At 36.4% G+C, this 19,068-nt stretch overlaps 4 protein-coding genes across 4 annotated transcripts; all 4 read right to left on the bottom strand.

Annotated features, from left to right (window-relative positions):
* Positions 1-991: 991 nt before the first annotated feature.
* Positions 992-8,772, bottom strand: Tsp_02984 (putative myosin head (motor domain)). The gene is made up of 22 exons (XM_003379271.1): positions 8,713-8,772; positions 7,720-7,848; positions 7,499-7,639; positions 7,266-7,422; positions 6,429-6,532; positions 6,253-6,331; positions 5,615-6,135; positions 5,171-5,563; positions 4,856-5,061; positions 4,445-4,786; positions 4,229-4,376; positions 3,984-4,172; positions 3,413-3,897; positions 3,192-3,339; positions 2,865-3,118; positions 2,469-2,793; positions 2,221-2,351; positions 2,024-2,156; positions 1,750-1,929; positions 1,538-1,678; positions 1,339-1,475; positions 992-1,226 (listed from the first exon to the last, which is right to left on the bottom strand). Exons 1-22 carry the CDS (start codon positions 8,770-8,772, stop codon positions 992-994), a joined length of 4,638 nt encoding a protein of 1,545 aa, XP_003379319.1.
* A 364-nt stretch (positions 8,773-9,136) lies between these two features.
* Tsp_02985 (hypothetical protein) lies at positions 9,137-10,150 on the bottom strand. The gene is given in 4 exon segments (XM_003379272.1): positions 9,137-9,218; positions 9,234-9,312; positions 9,359-9,442; positions 10,057-10,150. The coding sequence occupies 4 exon segments, from the start codon at positions 10,148-10,150 to the stop codon at positions 9,137-9,139; spliced, it is 339 nt and encodes a 112-aa protein (XP_003379320.1).
* Positions 10,151-10,270: 120 nt separating this feature from the next.
* Positions 10,271-16,053, bottom strand: Tsp_02986 (putative MAM domain protein). The gene is made up of 14 exons (XM_003379273.1): positions 15,696-16,053; positions 15,504-15,631; positions 15,261-15,442; positions 14,571-14,766; positions 14,389-14,499; positions 14,045-14,303; positions 13,721-13,855; positions 13,501-13,629; positions 13,207-13,411; positions 12,584-12,674; positions 11,708-11,772; positions 11,515-11,644; positions 10,870-11,161; positions 10,271-10,449 (listed from the first exon to the last, which is right to left on the bottom strand). Exons 1-14 carry the CDS (start codon positions 16,051-16,053, stop codon positions 10,271-10,273), a joined length of 2,460 nt encoding a protein of 819 aa, XP_003379321.1.
* Positions 16,054-18,876: 2,823 nt separating this feature from the next.
* On the bottom strand, positions 18,877-19,057 carry Tsp_02987a (conserved hypothetical protein; the record flags this gene model as incomplete). Its single annotated transcript, XM_003379274.1, has 1 exon — positions 18,877-19,057. A coding segment is annotated over one exon (181 nt), but the record flags the coding sequence as incomplete, so codon positions are not given.
* Positions 19,058-19,068: the final 11 nt, after the last annotated feature.

Raw genomic sequence — 19,068 nt, forward strand, 5'->3', positions numbered from 1 at the left:
AACTACAATACGAAAAGAAAAAATTTGACACCTACTTGATACTGTAATTCTTTTACTTGACGTTCAGATTTTCGTCGATTTTTTTCAGATTCTTGATATTTCTTCTGATTAATATCCAATTCCATTTCCAAATCGCGTATCTGAAAACAAAATTGAAATTTGTCGAAAAAAATTACACAAATGTCTCATTGTAAAATGAGCGTCGAAAATAAATAATATTTCAATATTGTACACGATGATGTAATTGTTCCACTGAAACACCAATCGAGCGAGGGGTTCGTTTTTACCTTATTTTCCAACTTTTGAGAATATTTCTTATTTCCTTTCAAAACTGACAATTCAGCTTCTTCCAAACCGCTTTGCATATCCTGCATTTAATACATTTCTGCATAGCTCTCTGGTTGTTTGAAAGCTTGGCTTGAATATACAAACCTTAATTTGCTGCTCAAGAGATTTGTTTCTCTGTTCCAAAATTTGACAGTGATCCTGCTCTTGCTTAAGCTCATCTGACAATCGGACGGCCTCTAAAGTCGCTTTTCTAGATTTCTCTTCATTCACTTTCGACGATTCCATCATTTCTTCCATTTCAGACTAAAAAGAAAACCGAACATTTTACAAAATTTAAAACGGTATACTTTCGGTTGGAGAAAATCACGCGGTATGCAGTGGAAAAAGAGAAAAAGATGGCAATGTCGAACAAACATACTTGGAGCAGTTGATATTCTGCCTCCAATTTTCGTCTGTTCACTATTGCAGCGTTCAATTGGACAATAAGATCGTTCACTTGCTCTTTAGCTTGATGAACTTCATGCGATGCATTGCGCCTAGCCCGATCACTTCCTTCCAACATTGCAGTCAGCTCTTCCTTTTCGGCGCACAAAGCATGGCACTTACGTTCCACTGACTCGCATTTCTCTTTCATTTCATTGCTAAAAATATTAATTAATTCTTATTTTATTTCTTTTTCAAACTTTCACACAAAATCTCAAACTCACCGCAACCTTTGTTCTTCGTCAATTTGTGCTTGCAATTCCCTTATTTGCTCTTGATAACGCTTGATCAAACGTTGGGCTTCCACGTTGCCTTTGGCAGCGTGGTCAAGCGCTATTTCCAAATCATTAATGTCGGATTCCAACTTTTTCTTTGCTTTCATCAATTCCATTCGTCCTCTACTTTCCGCCTCAAGCGTCGCCTGCACGGATTCCAAAGCTTTCGCGTGATTCCTTCTAAAATCATTCAATCGGTTCAACTGTACATATGCATTTACTTTTTTCTAATGTTGAAATTCCATCGTCCATCGCAAATCGAACAAACAAATTCACTGTAAAACTTGCATACCGGACATTTTCGAATTCTTCTTCTTTCTCTTGCAAACGCTTTTCAACTTCCTGCTTCACTTGGACCAGTTCAATCTGATGACGCATCACTTTGTTCTCTTCGGTTTCCAAAGCTGATTCAGCTTCATCAAGCGCATTCTGAATTGACCAATTAAGCACTGTTGTACAAAACCAAAGCACAATACAATCAATAAAAATACCTGAAGTTCTTCTTTTTCCATTTCCAGTCGGCGCCTGGTTTTCTGCACTTCATGGTAATTCTTGCCACCTTCGCCTAGTTGATCGTTTATCTCTTGGATTTCCTGTGCAAGCATCTTGTTCTCTCGACGAACAGCTTCTTCCTATAATGAAAAATAATTATTTAAGTCAAAAAAAAGAGAAAATCAGTATTCAACGCCGACTGTCATTTTACCCGATCCGTAGCTTCTTCTAGTGCTTGACGCAATTTGTACAATTCTGTCACAACTGCTTTATTTTCACGTTGACTGGCGTCCAATTCTGCTGATAAATCATCGCATTTTTGTTTCCATTCATCTAAAATTTTGTCAAACCCACGCTGCTTTCTTTCCAGTGATTGGGCATACCCATTAGCCTAGAATGAATAAACCAATAATGGAAAATGTGCCGATAAATATACATATGCGCATAAACAGTAATGGAATAATAATAAGCAAAAAATACTTTACCCTTTCCGAATCAGTAACAGCATCTTCCAGTTCAGCAACAACTCGCTGTCGTAGCTTCTCAGCACTGTTAGCTTTCAAATTAGCCGCTTCAATTTCTTCTTGCATGCTTTGCAATTTGATAACGAGCTTCTTCCTTAATGAAGATTAATTAGACAATAGAGCATCGCTCACAACTTGTGGAAATGATTTTTTATTACTTGGCATCTTCCAATTCTTCGGTTTTTCGTAAACCTTCTTGCTCATACTTCGCTCGCCACTGTTGGGTTTCTGCGTTCGCTTTCGACAACATACGGTGCAATTCTGTTTTGATTTCAGCTTCTTCTTCAAGCTGCTCTTTAGCACTAGACAGTTCTTCTTGAACATTTCGCAGTTGTGAAGCAAAAGATTCACTTTGCTTAAATAATAATATTTTTTTAAAACTAAAAAAAGAAAACATTTTTCTCACTTTCATTTCCTCTTCGCAGCTTTGTTTTGTGCGTTCCAGTTCAGCGGATAAAGTTTGCTTTGCACGCAACAAATTGTTCAACTGCACATCTTGCTCTTCGAGCTGCTTTTGCAAATCGGTGCTTTCGTTCACTAGTCGGGATTTTTGTAATTCCAATTCTTTCAACTGTCGAAGCGTCTCTTCGTGATTCGTCTGCAAATCAACCAACTGCGCCTCCAAACTTTTCACCTGCTTTTCATGGACAGCTTTACTCTTGGTTTCAGAATCAACAGCCAAATGCAGTTCTTCAATTTCTTTCTGAAGAACTGATTTTCCTTTCTCAAGCCTTCACGGATAATTTAAAAAAAAACGCGATTATGATAAATACGAGAAAAAAAAATAAGACAACATCCTCACTTGATTCTTGAATTTTGAAGAGCATTCAACTGTTCATTCAATTCAGCCACAGCGTCTGTATGCTTCTTCTTCAAGGAAGAAATTTGCGCCTCGTGAGCAAGCGCTGCTTCTTCTTGTTCTCGTTTCAATTTTGCAATCTCCGCCTCTCTCTTCTTATTCAATTCCATCTGAGCTTGAGAAGCACCGCCGGCTTCTTCCAACTGTTGCTGCAATTCGTCCATTTCATCTTGCAATTCTTTACGCCTTCTTTCAGTCTAATAAATTAATAACAGTACAAATTAACTCCTATTCATTTTCAACAACACTTTCTTAAACAAAAACACATACTTTGTTACGATTTTGCCTTTCCATGTTCAATTCTTCCTCGACTTCTGCAACTCGTACTTGTAAATCTTTCACAACCTTCTGTAGTCGCATGGCCGTTGATTGTTCATCTTCTAAAGTATGGTTCAAAACACTAATTTCGTCTTCTTTTCTAAATTAAAGAAAAGTAAACTTATGGAAATTCAAACTGCAAAATTTTTAAAACACCAAAAAAGCCAACTAACTTCTTCACGTTCATTTCTAAATCTTGTTTCAGTTTCAAAATTTCTTCCATATTCTCTTGAGTCACTTTCAAATCACCATCCGTTTTTCGTTTCGCTTTCTCCAATTCTTGCCTCAAACGTTTTTCCCGTTCCAAAGCATCATGCGCTTCTTCCAATGAGTTTTCCAACTTTTTGTTCACCTTCTCAGCACTGACAACTTTATCCTCTACAGCATGCAAATCTTGCGTCAATTTCTGAACCTTGTCGTCGGATGCTTTTTTCTCTTTCGACAATTTCACATGTGCATCCTCTTGATGCAAAGCCGCATCTTTCAACGAACGCAACTGCATGTCCAACGACTGTTTGTCGGATTCATGCTTCTTAACCAAAAGTTCCAATTCGACTATTCTAGCTGTCAGTTTGTCCACTTCTTCTTGAAGCTTCTTCTTTGCTTTCTGTGTATTGGAATGCTGTTCTTCTGCCATTTCCAACTTTTCATGAAGATTCTACAAAAAAACCAACAAAAACTTATTCGATCCAGACAAGTTATATTAAAATTCAAGCCACAAAACACAAGCAAAACAAGCAGCACCTTATGCTGCTTATTCAAATCATCCATTTGAGAAGAGAGAGTTTTCGCTTTCTGCTCATATTCAGTCGAATTTGACTTTTCTGATTCCAATTTCAAAATTAAATCACTTTTCTCTTTCAAAGCATTTGCCAATTGTGCTTCCATGTCCGCACAGCGTGCTTTTTCCGCCGATGATGCAGCTTCCAATTCCTGAAAGAACATCACTACTACACATTGCCAAAAAATGAAAATATGATAATTCTTACCTTTATTTTTGCTTGAATTTTTTCAAACTCTTCATGCTGCTTCGCCTGCGTCAACAGCGGTTTCACACGACCATACAGACGGAACCAGGGCCAGCTGCGCAGCTTCAACCACTTTCGAACGTTTTTCTGAATCAGCAACGATGCCTCGCTGAAACGCGACAGATTTTATGGAAACGACCGCCCAACAAAAGACAATTTCTTCCACTCAACACTTACTGCGCCTTTTTTCTGCGTCGACTGTCCAATTTGGCCAAATAACTGCGGGCAGTAGCTTGCACGCCCACCATAATTTTGGACAACTCTTCATCGTGTAATTCTTCCAATCTTGCCAAAATACCAGCTTTGAAAAACACCTCAAACATATACAATGCGCAATACTTTATAATGCGCATGCAGTCCGTATAAATATTGCAAATTTCGCATTTTACCTTCGTAGCGCCAACTTGATATTCTTCAGCTTTCAATACATCCTTCTGTTTCAGAGTATTTAAAATAGCTTCAGAACTTTTTTTCGGATCATCATATTTTTTAGCTTCGTCAGCAGCAAATATTGCGTAGCTGAAAATGAGAAGAGATTCAATTCAATACAACTGAAGAGAAAAAGAAAACAACCGTTCGAAGTTTTACCGCTGCTTGAAATCAGCATAAACAAGCCGATTAGGATAACCTTTGCGACAGATTCTTATTCCTTCCAAAACTCCGTTGCAAGTGAGCTGATTCAGCACGAGACCAGCTTCGATAATTCCACTTTTCTTGCTTTCATTTGGAATGATGCAGCGTATAAAATGCGGATGAGTGGCACGTAGCATGGACATCAAATTTCCAAGACTTTCCTAAACAAAAAAAAAGAAAAGAAAATACATCTTACCTCAGTAAACACAATTTGAAAATACAACACTGATAAAGATTTTGCAAGTGCAATTTTGTATAAGACGTTTTTACCCTGTACATCATAGAGACGGTGAGAAATGACGCAGCTTTGCCTTTCTTTTTACTAGGGGTAGTTTTCTTTTTGGCTAAATCTTCCTGAGTGAAATAATCAGCCCAAACTTCTGATAAAAGTTTATTGCCATCGGATGCTTTCAAAACGTTGACCACACTTTCATTAAGCGGATCTTTGTTCTTCTCCAGCCAACCGTTTGCATTGTAACGAACCGTTCCGGCGTAGTGGACAATGGAAAAATGCGCCTCGGATTGTTTGCCTTTTGGTGGTCGTGCTTTTTGAAAATTTGGATGCTTACCAAGGTGCTGATCGTTCAACTTTTGTACAAAAGTCATATCAGAAGCTTTCGGTACAATACATTCTTCATCCAACATTGAAATGATACCAAGTGGCTAAACATAATAGAGATATGTTGCTTGAAAAATTGGTTAGTTATTGCTTACTTTTTCGATTAGCTGAATGCAAGCTTCCAAATCCAAACCGAAGTCGATAAATTCCCAAGCAATACCTTCAGATTTGTACTCTTCCTGTTCGAGTACAAACATGTGATGATTGAAATACTGTTGCAACTTTTCATTGACAAAATTGATCCAAAGTTGTTCAAATGAATTGAAATCGAAAATTTCAAATCCAGCGATATCCAACACGCCGATGAAAAACTTTCTACCCAATTCTTGTACATCGAGTGTTCGATTGCAGCGCAGTATTAGCCATCGAAACATTCTAGCGTAGATCGCTTTGCAAAGTGCGCCAACGCCCCAAGTGACCTGTGTGGAAAAAATTTGCCTTTCATTTTCACTTCGAAATAATAAAAGTCGAACAAAGCAGAAAGTGAAAAAACATACTTGTTCCAAATTTTGGCTTTTGTTCACCCATTCTGTTCCAACTTTCACTTTCGGTTTCAAAAGTGCTTTCAAAAATTCGTCACAATTCACGCACAACAATTTCGCCGCTAATTCAGCTTCTTAAAATCAAAACAATCACCAACTGCTTTATTACTAATAAAATGCAAACCGCTTGCCTTCAGTTCCGTCGGTTTCAGCTTGTTCTTCTCTCGGTCTCTGTTTGAACTTCATTTCACCCATGTGCAAAATAGCGGCACATAACTTGTACAAATTTTCCTTTTCACTGGGATCAAAATTCATTATATCAAATGCATCCTATAAATTTTTATTTTTAAAGTGCACAACTAAAGTGTAAAACCATTTTTACTTTTGCAAAAAGAACACAACAATTAAAACCGATAATTGAACTTACATCAGTTATTTGCATTTCTTCTTTGTCATCGACACCGTCAATTGTAATCTCCGCTTGAGAAATGAACTTATACTTGCGGATATCTTTGCTGAGAAATAACTTTTCTACAACACATGTGAAATGTATAAACGAGCAAATCAACAGGATATTTTTCTTCAACTGAACCTTTCAATCCGGCAATTTTCCCGGACATAATTTGATAAAAGATATGAAAGCAGCGTTCACCTTGCGCTTGTTTGATAACTCTTGACTTTTCTAATAAATCTGACATAAAAAAATCGAAAGCATATGAAAAATTAATAAACATTGTAATATTTTCTTCATACAGTGTTCAATGTCGGCACCGGCAAGTTTGCCGTGTCCGTTGAAATGGATGCGAATGAATTTTCCAAATCTGGATGAATTGTTATTGCGAACCGTCTTCGCATTGCCAAAAGCTTCTAGTACGGGATTCGTTTGCACAATCTGCTCCTCAAGTGAAGCCTACGGGCAAAGTAATTAAATATTTAAATAAAATTAAATAAAAACCCTTTTATTCGCATAATTCAATCAATACTCGTTTCTTTCCATCTTTTTCCTTGTTAGCATGTGTAGAGCAGATAACGGCAAAATATGAGATAACCTTTTTTGTATTTTCTGTTTTTCCTGCTCCAGATTCACCAGTGATCAGCATGCTTTGATTTCCGCGATCTATACAGTCAACTTACTTCAATGTACATAAATATGCGGATTCTATATTCTATATTTTATCACAGTTGAAAAACGTTCGATAAGTAATGAACATTTTCAATTCATATGTATTCGAAGAATTTATAAAATAGCAAATCAAATGCTCACCTTGCATCATGTTACGATAAGCTTCATCTGCAACGGCGAACAAATGAGGCGGCATTTCGTTCCGTCGTTTACACTGGTACATGTGCACCACAGATTCGCCATAAATTGGCAAACGTTTATACGGGTTAATTACAACGCAAAATAAGCCCGAATAAGTCTGAACAAATAAATCGCATTTGACGAGCACAATAAACAAAAAAATTACATTAGCCTTTCCAAACAATTCTGCTTACATAAATTAGCATGGAATAGTAACGTTGCCGAAGATTGTGCAAAACGCTGGCATCGTTTAAAAATGTCAAATTGGACATGTCTTCTGTTCTGTCGAATTTCGGAGGATTCATCTCTTGGGTTTCTTCTTTTCTGACAGTTTTCTTAACATAATTTAAAATTTACTCATTGGCAATTGTGTCAGCAAAATTTCATTTCTGCTATTTAAGATTCAATCAATCACCTCCACGCCTTTTTCCGTAATAACGACCAACTGATCCACTTTGGTGGACTTGATCTCCGCTGCAATGTAGCCTTCTTGGGCATCTGGAATCCAGCATGACTTTTTGCTGTCGTACTTTTTTGCCTTTGACTACATACATACATACATGAATGCATCAGTAATTTTCAACAAAAATTTATGCAAATTGACGTCATTTATATATATATATATTTACACATTCGTCAGTGTTGTGATCATATATTTTGGGAAAATTAAAGAAGATATTGAAATTACTGACAATAAATAATAAAGGTTAACTTTTAAACAAAACTTTTAAAAAGTAATTTTTTTAACTTGCGTATTACTGTACTCAATAATAAAAAGTAAGTACATGCATTAATGTTTGTTTGATGTGTTAAATAATAAAAATATATATGCTTATTGAGTGAAAATGAAAAAGCTTTTTTTAATTAATAAATCTATTTTAAAAGTTTTAAGTTTACTGTCAATTAACGGCTGAACATTTGAAACACGAAACGTAGTACAGAGTTCGAAGAAAATTGCATTCACTTTCGCATAGAATGCTGCTGGCTGCGCTTTTAAATTTAGATTAGAAAACAATTCTCTTTGCTTTTATTTCTTCTACCCGTCAGAAAGGCTGGTAAGAAAGCATTTACAACTTATTTTTGAAATTTTCAAGAGTATTTTGCTTTTCTTGAAATACTATTGCTTTTCATTTGATTTACAATAATAAAAGATGAGAAAAATTAGTGGTACAAATATTCTGTTATGTGTAAACATCGAGCAGAATAATTAAGTCGTTATTTAATCGGTGATACTTATTATTTCGCGACTGAGTAAACGAAAATAGTATACGCAGGATAGAGCTATATGGGAGGGGGGAGGAGAGGGGTAGAATTTGATGACAGTCATTATTATACCTAAGCGCTAGCGGCTTTTATCATCAAAAAGTAAATATTAATAATGTTAAAAGAAAAATAAGAATAATTTTACCAAGTCGACAGGTTGTCGTAAAAATTTCCAAGCAGGATCTTTTTCATAAACAGACGCCATGTTGTGATACTTTTTTATGAAGAAATTTCAAAAGAAAAAGAATACTTAATTGGACGTATTTTGTAGCAATTTATGATAAGAGTAAAAAAGCAAAAAATGAAAGAATGATGCAGAGTCAAAAGTGGTGAAGAACAGCAGCGGTGATGCTTGCATCCAAACAGTGCAACCAACAGAACAGACACTCGCGACACGTTGAACCGAAACTCAACTTCGCAACTACGGATAGCTAGCCAACTAGCTGAACTGGACTAAATTTACCCTGTGCTGTGTGCTTTATTGAAAAATTTCAAATGCAATAAACAATACGCAGACGCAAGCGCACACAAACACAAACACATATACACGAGTGTTGAGCTCATCCGGTTCAGTGAAACGGCGGTGCATGCGGTTCGCCGAATCGTTCCCCACGGGCATGTTCGTCATTTTGAACAGCAGAGCCGCAGAAACTGGATTAGCAGCACATTCTTCCGCCAGCTATTATTTGCACTGGGCCGGGCATAGCTTTGCAAGAGTCGTTCAGCTCGGCTAATGGACGAACAACTAAATATTCAGAAGAACACTTGTAAAACGCTCGGCGCCTTAAAACCAGCAGCAACAAGCAGCCAGCATTGCTGAGGCTCAATCAAGCCGGAAAACAGTGCTTTAAGCTTTTTTCTTTCTCTTCTCAACGCTGTAGCAAATCGGTAACAATTTAGACGGCCAATCAACAGCAAACCAGCCGGTCAGCCAAGCAACATGCTTCATTACAACCAGAAACTTTGCAAAAGTTTGCACTTGAACAACAACAACAACAACAACAACAACAACAGCAGTAATAATAATAATAATAATAATGCATCTTTTAATTTTAAAATACACTTTAACCAAACAACAAGAACATATTTAATCAATTATTTATTCCATTTCTTTTTTTAATGCAATTCAAAAATAATAAATACACTTATGATTTTCAACAACTGCAATGAACTGCTCTTTCGAACAATAAATAAAGAAACATAGAACAAATAAATAAAAAATTAATTTTTCAAAATACAACAAATGGCCAATAAATTGGATATAGAAAATTTAAGCTTCTGAAAATTCATTTGTTTCAATGTTTCACCTGAAAGACGAACAACAGCTTTGTTAACAAAAATCAAGAAAACAGATGATGATTACTGCTTTACAAAAGTTTTCAGTTTGGCAGTTTTACCAAGCATTGTAGAAAAATGTTATCAATAATACAAATTGGACGTACAAGTTTTATGCAAATTGAGCATGTGATGAAGAAGAACAAAATTATACGTGTATTCGCGGTCAAAGAAATCTGAACAAGAATAAAACACCGTTGACCAGAGTAGTTAGCTGCTAGAAAGCTTTTGTAATTGAATGGACGCATTACAATTGTTGTGCAGTGAAATAGAAAAGGTAAAACTCATTCCCGTTTATGTCTGAAAAGATGCGCAGCACCTTCGGCTATTGAATTAGCATTGAAAAATGTGAAACAGTTTTTCAATCGCTAAAACAACGTTTCGCCGGTATTGGTTGTGAATACATCACCATCGGCAAGTGGAATAGAATCTTGACCAGGTCCGTCGAAGGAAGTTTTCTTACGCTGATATGGCGGATACAAGTCCACTTTTATTCCACTGACTAGAAAGAAGAAAAACATGAATAATGGGAGAAAAAATGAAGAAACTGAAAAAAGAAAATTACGATTTGAAAAAATTGCTTCACTATTATTATTATTATTATTATTGGAAAACAAGCAGCTATTATTCATATTATTGTTGTTATTCACTGCTGACGTTGGAATTGAATCGCACGTGTTCGTATCTACGGTAAGGCATGGCTTGAGAACTTTTGGTAATGGATGAGTCAATATCAACGGGTCATGCATGCAAGCTTCAAGACGACTAATGATCGCATCGAAATTAGGTCTCGATTCAGACACAGTATTCCAACAATGCGTCATAATTTGATACCTAAATGATAATGCATATTTTTTTAAAAATTATCTTCACGGACATTATGGTGTAAAGTACAATTTCAACGGGCAGCTTGAGGGGCATTCCAATCGGCCACCGGCTGTGACTAGTTGCATAACTTCCTGATTACCACGGCCAGGATACGGCATGTAACCCATGGAAAAAATTTCCCACAGCAATACACCGTATGACCAAACGTCTGTTTTACTGGTAAAAATTCCATCCAAAAACGCTTCAGGTGGCATCCACTTGACAGGAAGCATAGCTTTGCCACCTTTACGATAATAATCAGCTCTAAATTTGCACACTGGTGTAACATGAGTCGCATATATGTACATATTTACGTGTGTGTGCTTCAGAAAATTTAAGAAATTATAGTAAGAAAAAACGAAACCTGTAGATATCCCTAGCCATGCCAAAGTCTGCAATTTTAACAACCCTTGATTTCGATTTGGTCGTCAACAGACAGTTTCGGGCAGCAATATCTCGATGAATAAAGTGGTTCTCTTCAAGGTACTTGCAACCTTTAGCAACATCCAATGCTATTTGCAGCAAATCAAATATTTCCAGTTCTGTTGGTTTACCCTAGGAAAGCAGTTTTCTTCATTTAACAATTTGACAACACTTAAAGATGGAAAAAATTTTAAAAAACGTCATTAAAGTAAATACGGAAATTAAATTTACTTGAGCATCGTCAATGAAAATAAAATTATTTTTTGCTCAAATTTTTGTTTTGCCATTAAATAAATTTTGCAAACAACAAACAAAAACTCACCTCTTTAGGGCGATTTTCTCTTAAAAATGTTTTCAGATCTCCACCAGCCAGCAGTTCCAGCACAATAAAACGTGGCATTTTTTCAAAACATACTCCGTGAAACTGTACAATATTTGGATGACGAAATTTGCTAAAAGTATTGATAGTCCAATTAATTTGTAATATATTTAAGAAATAAGATCACTTTACATACCTCATAATCATGGCTTCCATGTGAAAATCCATCTGCGCTTGCTCAGAAGCGTATTCGGGCAGTGTCTGAAAATTCCTACCATTACAACCTATCATCGTATTATATAGTTTCATATTTTTCGAAAAAAAACAATAATCACATAATACAGAATTAGTAACAAAAAAATAATTTTTCAAACTGATTCTAATTCAGAATTAGAATTTTGAATTTGTAATTTTATATGAGATTTTACATTTGAAAAGAAGAAAATAAAAAGTGAAAAACGCGAGAGAGGAAAAAGAATCTGAATAAAATTTCCCATTTGAAAATCACTACTACTAGTTGATCTCCAATATGAAGGAAATCACTGCCACCGAGGATTACACAATGGAATTGTGACAACAGGCAACAACAACTGTCATGTGTAAAAGTCAAAGAACGCCAGTTACTTCAACATCATCTCATCAGCGCAACTAGAGATCAAATCATCGCCAGAGTGAAAAGAAATGCAATCAATCAAACGAATGAACAATCCCCTCTTCAAAGGGGGAAGGGGGGGGGCAGGGCAAAAATTCATCCCCCCTCCTTGAGCTATCTCTATCTATCGGCGCTCGAGAAGATTAACCTTCCAAAGCAAATGCAGTTATTCTTCCTCTCGACAATTGTACACCAGGATTTCGATGCTAACAAAAAATTTGCAATTCGTCATTACTTACTAACCCAGCTTTGGTTCGTCTACCCTAGTCAAAACGGAATAACAAATACATATCATTTCACTTTACTTGAGTAGTAATTTTAAGAAGAGAAAAAAAATCTTTTTTCTTCATCATTATGCTTCAATTATCAATTAATAAAGCATACCACAGCAAGAATGTTCATATCAGTCACTACGATTACCTTAACTGCCACCGGCAATCCATCTTTTTCAGAACACAATCCGACCAACGTGCCTTCGTAAACTTCGCCAAAAGCACCTTGACCAAGAGCTCTGTGAAGTGAATATTTTATTTACATACTCGTGAGTTATTTTTGAATAAATAAATTCAATAAAGATATTTTCAAAAAAACACTCCACATAACAAATGTTCAGCACTGAGGGCAAATTCATTTTGTTTAAAAGCATACTTTCCTTAAAGTCTGATAAAAAAATAGTTTAAAACAAAAAAATGTAATCATCTCCATTGTTATTATGCATATTCTAATTCTATTGGCATTACTTTTACTGCTTTTATAAATCTTCATCAATTTATAATTTAAATAAATAAATAAATATTTATTAATAGCGATCAGCGGCATAATTATCTCCGTTGCATTTCAATCAACGGATTCGTTCATTCGCTTCTTCTGCTTTGGAAATGCCACTATAAATCGAAAGCGTTCGACAATGCCTTTTTTCTTGCTTCATTCACCAACAGTTAAGTATTTTTATTGCATCAGTTGTATTTTTTTAAAAATTAAAAAATCAAAAACTTTCTTCCCTATAACATCATACAAAGTATATATAAAAATAACCAACTTACTTGATCAGCAGCACACAACAACGTGGAATCTCTTTCAGATCTTGCAAATTGTAAGCTGTGTCGCCGTTGTTGAAAAATTCATAATTTGGATTGTATTCACTGTGAAAATGTTGCCCAATAAATTGTTCCATTGGCATTCCCGGTCGTGTGTAACCTTTCTTATCAGTTTTCGCCCCGAATCGAGATAGACATTTATGTCGAATTGCTAAAATTGCAAATTATCATCATCATCTATCTCTTTTCAAATTGACCTCGTAGCGTAGAAAAATTAACATCCAGACGCCATTAACTTACCAATGAACGAGATAACAAAGCACGTGGCAGCGAGAAAGGTAAACGCGAATATGACCATGATTAAAATTTTGTCTTGATTTGACAAACCGCTCAGCGTGGAGAACAGATCAGATGCTTGAGAGAGTTTTACTAGAAATAAAGAAAAAAGAAAATTTCCATTTTAATTTATTACGACGAAATTCTGTCCTCGAATATTTTCTTTTCATAATAAAATGCATACTTTGACAAACTGCGTCCGAAGTGTTCAACAGTTGACCATCGTAACAGATACAAACTTGCATGCGTCCCATGAATCGACACATGCTCGCATCTGGACAAACTTTCAAGCATGGATATATGGAGATGAACCCGGAACCTGGATTTCGGTCGGAAAAAAATACGGCTGTTTTCGTGAAGCTCATCGATCGACCGCCTTGGCCGTGCGAATAGTTGCCACCGTCACCGCCGACAAAACCACCTCCACCACCACCGCCAGGTCCGCAAGAGGCACCGCCGCCACCGAAACCACCGGCCGCTTTCCAAATTTCAAAACTGCTGCATACACCGCCACGAGCACCGGCGGCAAAAGTCCTCCCTTCGGGCATGTGCAGCAAGTGCGTTCTGGGCGAAGCATGATCGGCGCCGCCTCCACCGCCGGATATCACCTTCAATCCGTGGGACATGGACGAGCCAGAATTGGACACATTGGTTTCCGCAGCATCTCGGCCAGCCGAATCCATGAAGTCACCACCGCCGAAATATTGTCCACCACCTCCCGCAGCAACTAGCAACAAACTGCCCATCTTCTGACCAGTAATATTCATCTGAAAAGGGAACAACAATTTTGTGCATAGTAAATTAATTACCAAAGTTAAGTGATTCATTCATTCGTCAATTAACTAACTGTACCTTGGCTAAAAATGTTGCGCCACCACCGCCAGTACCTGGCAATTCGATTAAATCGTATTTTTCACGAAGTTTCGTCAAATCAGTTTCACCGCAAATTTCTGCTGTTCCCGCCTAAAGCAGCATGAAGAATTAAACATTTGGTCAAATGTAATTATAAAATTTCAATTTTTTTTCAAACAAACTTTCAACGTTTTCATCAAAACAGAACCGGCACCAACTGATGCGCAAGGATTCTGGCCTTGTTGACCAATGGCTATCCAGAGTTGCTCATTTTTTGTGAAATTAAATGTCGACTCGACAAGTGCCCCTTTGTTAGACATTGTTGGACTATCGGTTCGATCGAATACTAAACCACCAGCTGCCCCGCCAGCTACAACTCTTGAAACACAAATCATACACGAATGAGGATAAATAAAAAAATTCACTTCGAATAATAGCACCATGTTGAATCATATTGTGTGCAAAGAAAATCACCCTACCTGTATTCGCCTGTAAAAGGGACTTTCCAACTTTGTACGCCCTGCTTGTTCCAGTTATCTAAAACTTTAACCTCTACTGGTGTATTGTTGTACGCGCTGTCGCACATGGTCTGATTTGGACCCCAAGAACCGGCAGCACCGCATGTGGAAAAATTGTACACCGGTGCCAAGGATGCTTCGTTGAAACCTATTCATTCGTTGCAGAAGATAAAAATAATTTTAACAACTATGCGTTTAGTATGCATACCCTGTAAAAAACACTGAGGTGTCATAGAGATGTCGTCCAATCCAAAATTACCATGAAATATTGCCATTCGTATGGCAACAAATTGCAGTTTGTAGCTATAAAAAAAATTTAAATTCTTCTTCTTCTTCTTCTTCTTTTCATCTTACTCGTTGTCTTGAAACGGAATTATCGTGGATACTCGGTGCCAATAGAAATCGTAATAATCAACAAGAGATGGCATCAACTTATCTTCTTCCCAAATTTTCCTCCTTTCGCGTCCGTCAGGTGAAACTAGGAACAAAAATACCGAATGCCAATCTCTGCTGAAATGATGATAAAAGAAGCGAATCTGAAATGTGAATGTCAAAGCAAATATCAGCCAAACAATAATATTTGAAATGTCTGCTTACTCTACACTGCTGATAGTATGGCGATTCAGGATCTTGAAGCGATTTGGACATTGCTGGAAACAGCGGGCTTGTATAATGAGCGCGTAGCATTTTTTCACTGCTACCCGGTTCCACGAATAAAAAATGCCCTGAAATGAAATTTGTGAGACAAAAATTTTGAAAAATGAACAACAACACATCAATCAGAGATACCAGATGAATTTCTCAGCGTGTGATCGACAACATTTTGTGCAATTCTACTTTCTTTGTCAATGTGAATTTTGGATGAAGCATTAGCAATGACCCAACGAAATTCGCTAATAGCATCGCTAGTCCAACCGCAGGTGCCGTTCTCGAATGTGCACCGGGCACCCATTGGAACTTGAGCTGTAGTAGATAGAACAAGTGAAACATAGCCAAAGCAAGCAAGAAAGCTTTCATTACAGCAATTGTGCAGTGTAGCATCTTCATCTTCACCGCCGTAACAATCCAGGGACATGTCGCACAGTTGATCCCATTCGATACAAACTTTATTTGAAGGACAACGATACTTTTCCGTTCGATTGCTCATGCAAGAATCGGTATGATACAATTCCTCTTTAAAAAGAATAATTAATTAATTAATTAATTAATAATGAAAACAATTCTCAAAATGGTCAAACAACCTTCACAATCGACCAAGTGGATATGATCGATCATACAGTCGGCTGAATAGTTGCCGGTCGGATTTGAGGTTCTTTTATTATTGAGCCAAGCTTCTAATCGAATTCGCATCGGCCAAGGAAATTGACCTATGCTGACCATCTCTTCTGACCATCTGAAATCAGTGTACGCTCAAAAAAAAACGAAAGAACTAAAAGTTATTTAAATTTAAAACAGCCTGCCACCCCAACGATAAAGCCATCTGCAGCTGGGCCCCTCAAACTGGTGGCATGTTTGTCAACAGAACGATAGCTGATAACAACATTATCATTATTAGCTTTGGTTAGTCAATTGTCTGAAATGGGAACTTGATTTTCTGAAGATGCAGACATATAGATGAAAAATCACATCATCGAAACCAATGCATCATATGCCCAGCTGACGCTGCTAATCAACATATAAATGCCTGGGCAAAAGATGATGACTGGCTTTGAAATGTAACTTTTCGCCAAACATCTGCCATTCCAGCAAGAGTAAGCAAAGCTCGGTCAATTTATTTGCCAAAATGGCAAGCGTGAATGAGCGGAATACGCCAACTGCTAAATTTTAATTTATTCAACTGAACAAGAAGAAGCGTATATGCTTTTTTTTGTTTGGTTCCATAAAAAAATTCATTCTCTTCATTCAACATTTGTTCAACAAACAACAACCATTCTTCATTATTTCAATGCGTTGTGCAACAGATGAAAATTACAACTTTTTCTTATTGGTAAACAAGATCAATTAAAAAGAAAATTTCACTCCTATTTTTCAATAAAGCATTTCTGGCAAATGAAGCCAACAGTGCAAAGCGTTCAAAGTCATAAATCTGTCAACATTTTCTTCTTTCAACCAACAAACAAACAAACGATTCACTCATTTCTAACGTAGCATATCATCAACAGCGTATAATTCAAAATACGGATAAAGTTTTGTTAAAATTGAATAGATTGCTAAGCAAAAGCCGAGTAAATTAAATGCAACAGAATTATGAATGGAAACAAGTAAAAAATGCCTCATACGATTAAGCTGCTCTCCCTCGTCCTATGACACGATTAAAATTACATTCAATAAAGCATACTACTACTACTACTACTACTACTACTACTGTTAGCGTACGATCAGGTCAACTTTCACAAATCACAACAGCAAATCAATGAAATAAATTCTGTCCAATTTCACTGGCCATTTTTTCCTTTTCTATACATTATTAAGCTGCTCTTGCTTGTTACAAACCCTCTTTTCACAACCAACACATTTTACTGAATAAAATTACTTTCAATCTTTTCTTCTTCTTCTTCTTCTTCAACTTTCAGTTGCAATTGCAGTAAAAGTGTTCAAAATGGCAAAAATCACATTCCAAAAACGACCAGTGCAAATCAATCGACCCGATGATCACTGCGACTATCCGAAATTCAATTTTTCTGCCAACCTAATTTTCAGCTCATAAAAGCAGCTAACAAGAGCTAACTGCTTTTTCGACACTAATACACTAGCAATGCATTTGACCATTTCTTCACATTCAAACCTGAACAACACTTGACTCAAGCGAAAAGTCACTTTTTCTTATTCACTTTAACAAACATCCTTTCTGTGGATAGCACAAAATAACAGACCACAATTTGTATATATATATATATATATATATATAATCTTTTTATATTTATTAATAAAATAAAAAGTAAGAAATAAACAGTGCTCTAATAGAAGTGAATATTGAATTTTTAGAAACCGAAAAGAGAAATTAAGTCACATCTGTTATTATTGCAATTAATTATGGAAAAAAATTTCAATGCTCCATTAACTAACGAGGATATTGTTAGACCGAAAAATTGTAATTGCTTCTTCTTTTTTTCTGAATGAAAACGCTTATTAAAAATTGAAAAATCAGCATCCAAAGTTGATGATTGAAAAACGATAAGTTAAACGGACAAGTGATGACGGAAGAATTGTCATTTCTGTGGTATATATGGTCGTCTACCCACTGACAAATAACGATTGGCAACAGACATGGGCTAGCACATATTCCCCACAGTTCAATCCATCAGTAAATGTTTGGTCAAAATTTTCTCAATCAATTTTGCAAACTACATTAACCATCATATATATATATATATATATATATATATATATATATATATATGTAGAAGAATGAAAGGAAGAATGGAAAAACAACAACAACAACAACGAAGCACAGCCATAAGTGATAAAGTGTTATTTTCGGATCGGATGTTGGGGCGTATAATTTTCTTAAAGTTTTCTTCGAGAATTGCTTTTTCCCTCCCTTCTTTGTTGGTTTTCTAAATTTCTTTTTCAAAAAAATAAAATACATCCGTTAGTTGTTGTGAGTAATAGTCGAAAAAATGCGACGAAGAAAACGCATCACTATTCACAATCTGCCAGTCGAGATCAACCTTTGTCAACGTCAAAGAGCAATTGTTGTGCCTCAATGCAACGCAACGCAACAATGCAATGCAGAAGTTTGTAGTTAATATAAGCATCACTGAGTACACGTTTTAATTAGCCGTTCACCTCGAAAAGACAAAATATGCTGACATATTCTCTGCCCTTTGGAATCTGACTCTGTTGCAACAAAAAAAAGTCCTGTACCTTCATCCCCTCCTGTACCCTTGTCAAAAACACGGCATGCGATGGATTATTAAAATTCGGTAGAGAATTTGAAATAAAAAAAGAAAAAAATTATCAAAAAAGCTCACTTGGAAACAACACCTATTTTCGCTGGAAACATTTTCAACTGCATCGGTGGTCGAGTTGTGTTCAACCGATCCGGCATAGTTTCTAGCACAACGATCAGCTCTGTTCTCGGCATGCCGTGCAGTCCGGTAGCGAAAATTTCAACTTGGCAATGCGTAACGGTATGTTTGGAAAATGGACTGACAATCTT

The sequence above is a fragment of the Trichinella spiralis genome, assembly GCF_000181795.1.
Source record: "Trichinella spiralis strain ISS 195 chromosome Unknown Scfld2, whole genome shotgun sequence".
Taxonomy (NCBI): domain Eukaryota; kingdom Metazoa; phylum Nematoda; class Enoplea; order Trichinellida; family Trichinellidae; genus Trichinella; species Trichinella spiralis.

What these genes read in the sequence shown, in the direction of transcription:
- Tsp_02984 (XM_003379271.1), bottom strand. Translation starts at nt 8,772, where the DNA reads ATGGCGTCTGTTTATGAAAAAGATCCTGCTTGGAAATTTTTACGACAA. An exon ending in TATGCTGATTTCAAGCAGCG is followed by an intron (nt 4,787 to 4,855) that starts GTAAAACTTCGA and finishes TCTCATTTTCAG; the next exon opens with CTACGCAATATTTGCTGCTG. An exon ending in CTTCAAAATTCAAGAATCAA is followed by an intron (nt 2,794 to 2,864) that starts GTGAGGATGTTG and finishes TTATCCGTGAAG; the next exon opens with GCTTGAGAAAGGAAAATCAG.
- Tsp_02985 (XM_003379272.1), bottom strand. Translation starts at nt 10,150, where the DNA reads ATGCGTCCATTCAATTACAAAAGCTTTCTAGCAGCTAACTACTCTGGT. An exon ending in TTCTTTGACCGCGAATACAC is followed by an intron (nt 9,443 to 10,056) that starts GTATAATTTTGT and finishes GATTTGCTACAG; the next exon opens with CGTTGAGAAGAGAAAGAAAA. An exon ending in CTGGCTGCTTGTTGCTGCTG is followed by an intron (nt 9,313 to 9,358) that starts GTTTTAAGGCGC and finishes CTGAATATTTAG; the next exon opens with TTGTTCGTCCATTAGCCGAG.
- Tsp_02986 (XM_003379273.1), bottom strand. Translation starts at nt 16,053, where the DNA reads ATGAGCAATCGAACGGAAAAGTATCGTTGTCCTTCAAATAAAGTTTGT. An exon ending in TGCCGCCGGTGCTCGTGGCG is followed by an intron (nt 13,856 to 14,044) that starts GTGTATGCAGCA and finishes ACCGAAATCCAG; the next exon opens with GTTCCGGGTTCATCTCCATA. An exon ending in CATGCCGTATCCTGGCCGTG is followed by an intron (nt 10,450 to 10,869) that starts GTAATCAGGAAG and finishes TTCTTTTTTCAG; the next exon opens with TTTCTTCATTTTTTCTCCCA.